Here is a 12349-nt window from a genome sequence, read left to right on the forward strand (position 1 = left end):
TTGGGAGTTGTGCCAGTTTGAATGTATTATGTCCCCCCAAATGCCATTATCTTTGATGTAATCTTGTGTGGGCAGATGCTATCAGTGTTGATTAGATTTCTCTGAGTTTCTTTGGAGATGCGCCCCACCCAGCTGTGGGTGATGACTCTGATTCATGATTTCCATGGAGGTGTTGCTTTGCCCATTCAGGGTGGGGCTAAGTTGAGTCACTGGAGCAGTATAAATGAGCTGATGGACAGAGGGAACTCAGTGCAGCTGAGAGTGAACTTTTGAAGAGGAGCTGCAGCTGAGAGGGACACTTTGAAGAAAGCGCAGGAACTGCAGATGAGAGATAGTTTGAAGATGGCCGTTGAAAGCTGACTCTTGCTACAGAGAAGCTAAGAGAGGACAAATGCCCCAAGAGCAGCTGAGAGTGACATTTTGAAGAGGAGCTGTGGCCTAGAGAGGAATGTCCTGAGAGAAAGCCTTTTGAAACCAGAACTTTGGCGCAGACGCCAGCCACGTGCCTTCCCATCTAACAGAGATTTTCCGGACACCATTGGCCATCCTCCAGCAAAGGTACCCAATTGCTGGCATGTTACTTTGGACACTTTAAGGCCTTAAGACTGTGACTGTGTATCCAAATAAACACCCTTTTATAAAAGCCAATCCATCTCTGGTGTTTTGCATTCCGGCAGCATTAGCAAACTAGAGCAGGAGTTGTCACCTTCCTATGTGTATCTTATATTTCACAATATGGAAAGAACTGAAACTGTGGATCTGTGACCCATAACATTCTTTGAAATTACTTATATGACTCTTGTTAAATTGTTCTTTGGGGGTTGTCACCTTTCTGTATATATGTTGTGTTACACAGTAGGGAGGTGGTTGAAATTGTGGAGCTATATTAAATTCATAATGTTCCTTGAATTTTGGTCTCTAACTACCTGTTAAATTGTACTTTGAAAGTTATCACTGTTATTTATGTACATTAAATTTCACAATAAAAAATGTTTTTAAAAAAACTGGTGGTGGAGTACAGAACAATACATTGAAAAAGTAGAATAATCTCTTTCTCACCTAAGTTTGTTTAACAAATGGCTACCATTGGTCTCTGGGATTATCTGGCTTATTCTGTATACTTAATAGCATAATTCCTCAAATTAAATAATCAGATTTCTAAAGTGAAAGTAGATTTTCACCACCTTGTTAACCTTAACAGGTTTTATAATCCTTTCTGTTGGAATTTATATTCTATATTAATAAATTTATCATCCCCCCCAAAAAAAAAAATAACAGTTACAGAGTCATCCTACAAAAGAAATCTCAGCAAACTGAAGTTAATTAAAAATTATTTAAGATTGTCAAAAGAAATTGTCAAATAAGGCATTTATCTCTGTTGTAAACAAAATAAGTGAAAAAGTAGATTTTGAAAATGTATTGATGAATTTACTTCCATTAAAGCCAGGAATCAGACACCCAGGGGAGTGAATCTCCCTGGCAACGTGGAATATGACTCCCGGGGAGGAATGTAGACCTGGCATCGTGGGATGGAGAACATCTTCTTGACCAAAAGGGGGATGTGAAAGGAAATGAAATAAGCTTCAGTGGCAGAGAGATTCCAAAAGGAGCTGAGAGGTCACTCTGGTGGGCACTCTTATGCACACTTTAGACAACCCTTTTTAGGTTCTAAAGAATTGGGGTAGCTGGTGGTGGATACCTGAAACTATCAAACTACAACCCAGAACCCATGAATCTCGAAGACAGTTGTATAAAAATGTAGCTTATGAGGGGTGACAAGGGGATTGGGAAAGCCATAAGGACCACACTCCACTTTGTCTAGTTTATGGATGGATGAGTAGAAAAATAGGGGAAGGAAACAAACAGACAAAGGTACCCAGTGTTCTTTTTTACTTCAATTGCTCTTTTTCACTCTAATTATTATTCTTGTTATTTTTGTGTGTGTGCTAATGAAGGTGTCAGGGATTGATTTAGGTGATGAATGTACAACTATGTAATGGTACTGTAAACAATCAAAAGTACGATTTGTTTTGTATGACTGCGTGGTATGTGAATATATCTCAATACAATGAAGTTAAAAAAAAAAAAAAAAAAAAAAAAAAACTCCCCAGGTGATTCCACTGTGCCACCAGGGTAAGAATCACACTCCAATCTGACTTGCAAATAAATTTGACTTCAATATCAAAAAAAAAAAAAAAAAATAGAATAAAGCCAGGAAAGTAAAACTACAATTAATTCTGTTTTGGATATAAATAAAATATTTAAACTTAAAATAATATGAGTTTTAATATGCCTAATTTTCAATTTTTCAGTACTTTTTCAATGACTTTAATGTTCTGAAAAAAGTTGACCATTAAGAATACATAAAGATGCATGTGTACATTTTTCCTTTTGCCTTAGTCTACATTATGGCTCAAGGCACTATCAGGTCCTGTCTTTATTTAAAATCTTGGTGTTTTATTCATTATGAATTTCTTTGCATTAATTTTGATTTTCTTGAATATTGTGTGAAAATACTATTTATCTTGATTACTGAGTGTTTTGGTGCACCCTTAAATTTTTACACCAAAGGTGAGAGCTTCACTGTTCTCACCCTAATTGCAGCCATGTGTTCCACTGTAAAATGAGTTTTTGATTGGAGGCCAAGTTTAATGGGATACTATAATATTGAATAAGGCATTTTGTACATCCCACTTATAGTGCTAAGAACTGTAGACTGGGATCCCTAGGTGGAATATGTATCTATCACTGCCAGGGGATTTCAATTTTAACTGCATTTTGGAAACACCTAAGGAGCTTGTAAAAGTCCTGATGAACAGATTACACCCCAGACCAATCAGTCTCTAGGGGTGACACCTAAGCATCAGTGACAGTTTAAAGCTCCATTAGGAGATTCAATGTGCCGCCATAGTTGAGAACCATTGAGTATTTCTTAAACTTTAATATGCACACAGTTTATCTGGGGACCAACTCTGGGCCACATTTGAATTTGGATTCCAGTCAACAAACCTGGCAGACTATTGACACCATTTAGAGATACCTGAGCTAACACTTTAAATCCTGAATTTTGGGTGAGTGTACCCATATTAATAAACTCACCCCTACCCAACCAAATATTTTGTCCCCCTTGATCTAATAACCCTAGAATCCATTTCTTTACATGCTTTCAGGAATTCTGAAATAAATTGGAAATATCCTACACCTTCAAGGTATATGCTGCTTTTTCCAGAGCTGACCTTGCACTTCTACCCCTAGGCTCAGCTGGAATTTAAACCCTTATTGGTCTGGAGGCACTGGAGGTAGGGGCAGAGAATAGGCATCTTCTTGTGAGGCACAGGTTTTTATGTAAGGGAAAGAGGAGTGCTTTTTCAGTAGAAAAGTTTTGGGGCTTGGGGGATTCAAAATTAGGCTTCCTCTGTTAATGCAAATATCCTCATCCCAAAACAATGAGTCCCACTTCTTCTCATCCACTCCTCTTACCTTAGTATATCTGTTGGGGCTGTACTTATAAATGTGTAAAAACCATACATTGTTCTCCCAGTGCCTTACCACCTACCAGTCATGCTATTGGTAGTAAAGTGTTCATGTTGAAAGTTCATGAATTCTATCAGTGTCCCATTTCCTCCTGCCAAGAAAAGTATCTTTGTACTCTCTCTCTGTATATAAGCAACCTAAACCCAGGATCCCATTTTGATGGATTCTTTGAAGGATTCTGTTTCTTAGTACTGTAGCTGGTACCAGTTTCTCTATAGTTAGTTTGATTCTAGCAGAAATAGATGGCACTCAAAATGGTTTGTTGAGTTGAAGAATTGGATGAAGGATCTGCTTTCAAAAGTGTTGACAAGGGTAAGGGAAAGAACCTTCTAGCAATAGCAGGAGGTCATTGTCACGCACAGGCCTGAAGGGGGCAAGGGAAACCATGTTAACAGATCCCAGCAAGAGGTGGAGCTATGGAAGTGGGACTGTCTGAATGGGATTGTGGCCAGGGAAACACAAAAACACTTAGAACTGTGGTGAGATAGGGAGGGAGCAAGGGGAATAAATAACCTGACTCTTCTCTTGCTACATTCCAGTTCCAGCTTGTGCTTGCCATTCACTATGTCCAAGCAGAATCCAGAGGGCAGTAGAGTCTGCAGGTTATCATCCATGAGAGTTTAGCCTCCTCAGACTTAAAGCAGGACAGAGATAGGTGAAGAATAGATCTGGGGATGAGTGGTGGTGGCAAATGAATAATAATCATGACATCTGTATATATGTTATTTTCAAACATTTTGGACCACAACCCACAGTGAGGAATACATACATTTTACAATTATGCATGTATGTGTATATACAAGTGAAACAAAAATTTTATGAAATATTTTCTGATATTAGGACATATATGGAGCATTCTATAAAATGTGTTCTAGTTCTTTTTCTCTTCCATTCCATTAAAAATAGTGATTGTGATCTACAACACTGATTTAATGATTTGTAACCACAATTTGAAAAATGCTGCCATAGTTACCTCCTCCTTTCAAGTACTCCTCGAACGAAAGCCCAGACCCAAACTTTGATTTACTAACCCCTTGCTGGGCCAAATGAATGAGACGATCTATTGAATCACTTTCTGTCTAATAAGTGTGAGAGAAGGGCTATAATTGTGATCACCCAGGAAGGAGCAATACACTGTGTATGGAAATCAAGGATGTTTAAAGAATGAATGATTGAATGGGGATGGATGAGAGAGGAGGTACTTATTCAAAGTTTATGGTTCTCTTCTGGCTTGTTATTTCTTGTCACACTGATGAGGAACAAGTAAAGAAACATATTAATAAGCACCCACCATGGCCAGGTACTTTCTCATAAGTCATTTCATTTCATCTTTTTGGTGATAGTATTATTCCTATTTCCAGCTGAGGAAATAAATTCAGAAAGTCAGATAATGCATTCAGTTATGTAGCAATTACATGGCAATGAATTTTTCTGTCTCCAAAGCCTATGGAAAGACCTTAAAGTCTTCCTCACTGGAAAAAGCAGAAATGAAGCAATTTTGCTGTCTGCTCCAATCCTGTCAAGTTGTTTATCATTCTTGTTATGAGATTTGCAAAGATGAAGAAAACACATTAAAAGGACTAGATACCTTGAATTTACATGCTATTCATAATCACTGTAGATTTTTTCCAACTGCTTAGTTAATTTCAAAAAATGAGAATAAGAGTGAGTATTGAAAGTTGAAATATTTCTTGGAATGTATTAATTGCCAGTTGTCAATCAGTGAATATTTAGAGGCCTTTAATGTCCAAGATATGCTGTATCATATTGACAGTAGATTCAAAAATTGTTGCTCATTATCTTTTATGTTCTTTCTTTACAGAAACTTATTGGAGAGGTGTTTAATATTGTGAGCCAACAGTCTACTGCTCGACCTGGCTGCATTATTGAACTGGATGCAATAACCAACCAAGTAAAAACATGCTTGTGAATTGGTGGTATTAATATATTTTGTCCCAGAGTATTTTATATGTATTTCATTTCAGAATAATTCTTGTTTGATCTAAATACAGCCAACTTCTGGTAATTCCCACAGTGAAAATCTAAAGATGTAGGAGTATTCTTCTCCATTCAAATTGTATTTGTAGCCTTATTTCGTGTTTAAGGGAAATTTGATTCAGTCAGGGAAGATCTTAAAATGCTGAGGGAAAATACAGTTCAGCTGCCTTCAGGCTGTGGTTGTAGTTTTTCTTTTTCTGTATTATTACTTATCTCAACGCAGTAGAGGGTGACCTCAGCTTTAGAGTGTTTGCTTCTTTATGCCATGTTAGGTATTTTTATGAGGTTCGTTATAGTTCAGATGAAATTAGGATCCAAGTATATATTTACTTATTAATCATGGGCCTTTTGTAGTCAGTATCCCTCCTTAGCTACTGCCTAAGAAAGGAGAACCTTACTCCCTACAGGAAGCTTATAAAACCCATTCTAGCCCTCAGGATATATGTTTCTTCAGGATTATGTTTCTAAACTGCAGAATAGAACTAACATATTCATTCAGGTATTAAAAAACAGTTTGGTGAAGAAGTTACCAATATTTTTCAAAAGGGAAATGAAGAAAGAGTTAGCCATATTTCAAAACAAGTATAGAGTTCTGTTTTATAATTTTTCCATGGTACCTTGCACATTCTATTTGGGGAAAATGTAATAAATTTCCAACAATATAGAAAAATTACCACATCAGCTCTTGACAACAGAACTGGGAATTACAAATGCCCCTTAATTGTCTTATCCCCCAACACCATGGCTTTTGCTTGAAATTCAAGTTGTGGTTTTCTTTTACTTTTCCATAAAGTTATGGAAGAAGAGTAAGTTGGCTTCTCTCCCATAGATACTTTAATTTTTAATGGACGATTTTAAATTTATCCACCACTTTATCCCCTTTTCTGCTCTTTACCGTGGAATATTAACATGGTCTACTCTGACCTGGTATTCTTCTTTTTACTCCATACTTGCCCAAGATTTTTTTCCCTCCTAGTTGTGGCTATGTTTAACACAATGTTGGTAAACTGTAAGCAAGCACTGATAAATGATTTAGGCTTTGAAATGACCAAGTTTAAAGCTTATTTGAGGTTTGGTCCTAAAGTGTTGTATGATTTTTATATCCACTAAGATCACTCTTCTCTTTTCTTTTGTTTATTCTTTTTCCCTTGGGGAGGTGACTTGCTATACTATGACCGTAAAGAGATAGTTTATGTTTTTACCTGAAGAGATTTTTAATTATTATTACTTTATAATTTTCAGAGAGATTCTGTGGGTCAACCTCGTATTACAATCCTTTCATTTGTATTATAATTTCCCTTTATTCTCTAAGATTATAGCTGACTTACTCTCAGTATCAAGATAATCAGAGCTGCTTCTCTTTTTAAAATCTATGGGGTAGACATCTAATTGTCTTTATACACTTCCATAGTAAGCTTTTGTTTGGATCCAACTTTTCCTTGAATTTCATTTCAACCCATGGTTCTAATTAGCCATAGAAGAATTAGTGTTCTTGGGGAAGTGGTTGGCAGAGATAGGGAATTTCTTTCAAAAGTAAAAATTCTTCATTTTTTAAATATTTGTAGTGTGGCTCAAGTGCACAATTGCTTCATGTGTTTCAAGAAGATTTCATTATAGGATATAAACCACATAAGGAAGATACGGAGAAACAGGAAACAGAAATATTTTTTCAGCCATCACAAGGTACTTTTAAACAATAGTCTGAGTTTGCTTGCCTTAGTCCTAAAAAAGATATTTAAACTTTCACTGAATATGAGTCTTTATATCATGTCATCTCTTTAATAATATATGGAAAATACACTACTTAGTTCTATCAATATTGCTTATTTGTAGAGAAAGAAGGCATTTGGGTGAAAATTTCATTTGAAAGATAGTTTCAATGGCAACATAACAACATATACCTTTGGAAGGAAATGTTATATATGAAACCTAGTTTAATTGTTTTAAAAAGTAATTTTAATTATTCAACTCTTAGAATTAAATTGTTTGGTAATAAGTTTCCTGTGATATTGTAAGGGAACCAATTAATTTTAGTATAGGTTTTAAAAAGTTCTGAATAAATTGCTATAGACTGTTGATGAATAGAGGAAATAAGAGATGTTGTTAGTATGTTGTGTGGTACACTAGCACCCTCATATACACTGTGAATTAAAGGTACTATCTCACAGTTTTCCTCTCTGAAGTAGTCTTTCTTTTTCCTTTTTGTGAAAGAAAGCAATTTTTTCATTAGATTTTTCAAAATAAACTATATGATGTTTAGTTTAAATTTTATACAATTTAGAAGGTATAACATGGTAATTAAAAAAGCTGTCATGTTCTATTTAAATGAAAAGTCATATTCTAACTTAAGAATTAATTTTCTTTGATAACCACTTTTTAGTATACAAAGGATTTCTCATTTGGTTGTGATTGTGAGTATCTAGATGGACATGAACTAATATTTTTAAATTTCTTCATATAGTTAATATCACAGAGTTAAAGATATTTAATGAAATGATTTCTGCTGAATTAGTACAGATAATTCCCTTTGCTTTAGTGGAAAATCAAAATGAGTTCCCATTTTTTATGAGGCTAGCAAACATCTTTTCACTCCTCAGACTAGTCATTTTTTCCTTTCATGTATCTTTCTTCAGGCATCAGAACTTTTCTTCTGTTAAGTTATTCAAGTGTCATGTTCAGTTTTGTTGCACTATCACTATAGCTTAACAATACTGCTTTATAGAATTTAAAATTTACCCATCCATAACATTTCACCATTATCTGAGTTAAACTTTTTAAAATGCTTTCCAACAAGGCTACCATTTATCACACTATTTCTAACAGAGAATACATGCCAATCTACTAGAAAACAGTGATTTTATAAAGTTGGTATTCTTCTTTATAATATTTTAAATTTAAAATATTAAAATTAATTTTATAATTCTATACTAATAGTAAAATATTTAAGTTGCATTTAAAATAATTTATTTACCTCTTTTAATGTTTCTGTGTATCACTGCTAAATCTGGCCAAAAGGCTTTTTAAATGTCTTTCTTGGTTTTCTTTTCATCTTTGTGCAAAATTTCTCTGCGATATTCTTCCCATTTTTATACCTATTTTCTTAAAGTACTTAATATGTATATTTATCCTCTTCCATGCCCCTCCCTTGTTTTGTACTTTCTATTTTAAAGAAAACTTGATTAAAATTTTATTAAGAAAAATGTCAAACATAGGCAAAGGTAGAGGCAATAGGTAAATGAACCTCTGTATTCCCATAACCTAGATTGAAGGTTGACCACCCGTTTTTTCCTATTAGAGAAGTTGTGGGTTTACAAAACAATCATGCATAAAATACAGGATTCCCATTACCACCCTACTAGTAGCACCCTGTATTGGTGTGGAATATTTGTTAGAATTGATGATAGCACATTTTCATAATTGTACTATTAACCCAGTTCCAAGGTTTAATTTAGGGTTCACTGTGTAGAGTATTTCCATGGATTTTTAAACAAATTTTTATTCTGTTACTATATATACAGTCTAACATTTCCCCTTCTAATCACATTCAGACATATTTCAGTGCTGTTCATCAGGTTCATGAAGCTCTGCCACACCGTCACCACAATCCATCACCAAAACGTTTCATCATTCCAGCTAGGAACCTTGTACACTTCAAGCCTCAGTTACTTATTCCCTATCTCCACCCCTGCCCCCTGGTAACTCATATTCTAGATTCTGACTGTGAGTTTGCTTATCCTGATTATTTCCTATCAGTGAGATCATAGAACATTTGTCCTTTTGTGTCTGACATATTTCACTCAACATGATGACTTCAAGGTTCATCCATGCTGTCTCTTGTGTCAGAACTTCATTCCTTTTTTGTATGTATGTATTGTATGTATATACTTCATTTTATTTACCCATTCATTGGTTGATGGACGTTTGGTTGCTTCCATCTTTTTGAAATTGTGAATAATTCTGCTATGAACATTGGTGTCCTATTTTCTTTTGTTTTTCTTATTCCTGAAATATTTTAAAGCACATCCAGTCAGCACGATATTTTGTTCCTGAATCCTTCCATATACATGACTAAAAAGGACATTTTCTTACAAGAATGCTATTGTCATATTGATAAAATAACAAAAATACTTTAGACTCAGTAATAACTGGTCCATATTTACTTCACTCAGTTGTCTTAAAAAATGTTTGTGTTATTTTGTTTCTACTTTGTTTGAATCCATATCCAAACAAGGTCCACACATATTTCCTTGTCTATTAAGAGTCTTTTACTCTAATGAGGTCTCCCTATACACCTCACTGTACCACTGACTTGTTTTATTCTATAGGAATTTCTCTGACTACTTACTTGTGATGTTATTTAAACTTCTTCTTGTCTACCATATTTCTATTAAAATGGAAGTTAGTTCTAAAGACTTGAATATATTCATGTTCAGATTCCTAGGTGATGCTATACACTTCATATGTATAAAAACATAATGTTAGGATGTCTCACTTTTAGTGATGCTGAGATTCAGAAGGCTCAATTGGTGGCTTCCTGATTTCTCCAATATAAAGTTTGCCATAAATCTTTTATCACAATGTTTAATCCTTTGAATGTTGTTTTTGAATCAATTTTATTAGGGATTGCAAAATTATGCTTTTCTAATTTTACTAGTTCTCATTTATTTATTAGTTGGAATGCAAGTATAAAACAAAAGTTTTCCATTATCAACTAGGGCTGTCTGGTTACTCTGAGATGCAGTTGTTTTAGGAAAGGCAGGATAAGTGCATAATTCTTTCCTTTTAATTCCCAAATTCAGAGTAAGGAGGTTGTGCCCCAGTTACCTCTAGTGGTTACTGATGAATCTGTTGTTGTGGTTGTTTGGCTTTCTTTTTCTTTTGAGTATCGTTATGAGCTCATTTTTGAAAAACCCTTTATTAAAGAATAATATACATACAGAAAAGTGTTCATATAATGTATGGATTTTTATGTTCTTAGTATATTTCGATCGGTTGCACTCATTATTCTTTTTTATGCTGACATTATCCTATATTAGTGAAGACCACTTCAAATTACTTCTGAGTCCTTTTTTTTGTTAACTTTCACTTCTACACTCTCCTCTCTTGTCTTTTCCTACACTCAAGCCTTTCTCTCTTATCTTTTCCTTTCAGCCTGCAGAACTCCCTTTAGTATTTCTTGTAGGGCATGTCTCTTGTTGATGAACTCTGTTTCTGTTTATTTGTGAATATTCCCCCTCATTCTTTTATTCAGTTTTATTGAGATATATTCATGTACCATGCAGTCATCCACAATGTACAATCAGTTGTTCATAGTACCATCATATAGTTGTGCATTCCTCACCACAATCAATTTTTGAACATTTTCCTTACTCCAAAAAAATAAAAATCAGAATAAAAATGAAAGTAAAAGAGAATACCTAAAGCATTACATCCCCCAATCCCACCCTATTTTTCATTTAACTTTTGTCCTCATTTTTCTGCTCATCTGTCCATAAACTGGATAAAGGGAGTGTGAGCCAAAAGGTTTTCACAATCACACAGTCACACCACGTAAGCTATGCAGTTTTACAATCGTCTTCAAAAATCAAGGCTACTGGGTTGCAGTTCAACAGTTTCAGGTATTTCCTTCTAAAACACTAAAACTAAAAACACTAAAACTAAAAAGGGATATCTATACAGCACATAAGAATGCCTGCCAGAGTGACCTCTCGACTCTATTTGAAATTTCTCAGCCACTGAAACTTTATTTTGTTTCATTTTGCTTCCCCCTTTTGTTCAAGAAGATTTTCTCAATCCCACAATGCCTATGCTGGATCCAGACTCATCCCCAGGAGTCGTATCCTGTGTTGCGAAGAAGAGTTACACTCCTGGGAGTCCTGACCCCACATAGAGCGGAGGGCAGTGAGTTCACCTCCTAAGTGGGCTTTGAGAGAGATTGGCCATGTCTGAGCAACAAATAGGTTCTCTGGGGAGACTCTTAGGAACAATTATAAGTAGGCTTAGCCTCTCCTTTGCAGTAACAAGGTTCAGAAGGGCAAGCCCCAAGATCTAGAGCTCAGCCTATTAAATTGTTAGTCCTCAGTGTTTGTAAGAATATCAGTAATAACCCAGGTGGGGAAGTCCAACATTTCTGCATTTTTTCCCCAGTTCCTCAGGGGCACCCTGCAAATACATTTTTATTCTCTGCTCAAATTACTTTGGGATATATCGGGATTTCACACCAACCTGTACAAACCTACCAGATCTTACTTCCTATTCAAAGTTCCATGTAATTATGGTGTTTGAATAAACTGACCATACAAGTTAAATTATTTAGTGTGCTACAGAAGAAAAGGTCCTGCACCAAATAAACATCTCTTCCCTTGGTCTCACACAGAAGTTGAAGTTTTAAAACATAGTCAGTATCAACCTTTACCCTTTGGCATGATTTGCCTTAGTCCTAACCATGTCCGCTTCATTCATATCTGTAATTGAAGTCTGAACTCAATTTTTCAGCTTTTTTTAACAGTTGCTGTATGAGGTAATACTGACATTCATAGCTGCTGAGCTCTAGCTCTAAGTTTCAGGTGTCACACAGATACCCAAAGTTCCAGGAACGGACCAGGTTATACACAAAGAGCTCAGCATCTCAGAATTTGGAGATAACCATTACAACTCAGGAACAGATGTGATGGCTGTAAGAGCTTACAATCGAGGAACCATTACAATAAGTGTTCCCCTGATAACATGTGCTCTAAGATTCAGTTCTCGATAGGAAGAACCCAAGATGCTGGCTAGGTAAGACAGGGCAAAAAAACAACTCTATGAAAAATACTAG

The 12349-nt window shown here is 35.3% G+C and overlaps 1 protein-coding gene across 1 annotated transcript in view; it reads left to right on the forward strand.

The window, feature by feature from the left end:
- Nucleotides 1-12349, forward strand: part of DMXL2 (Dmx like 2) — a 251856-nt gene that overhangs the window by 152389 nt on the left and 87118 nt on the right. The window contains 2 exon segments of the mRNA XM_037833974.1: nt 5357-5446; nt 7098-7215. Of these exon segments, the coding sequence (XP_037689902.1) occupies nt 5357-5446; nt 7098-7215 (208 nt within the window).

The sequence above is a fragment of the Choloepus didactylus genome, chromosome 4, assembly GCF_015220235.1.
Source record: "Choloepus didactylus isolate mChoDid1 chromosome 4, mChoDid1.pri, whole genome shotgun sequence".
NCBI classification, from domain to species: Eukaryota; Metazoa; Chordata; class Mammalia; order Pilosa; family Megalonychidae; genus Choloepus; species Choloepus didactylus.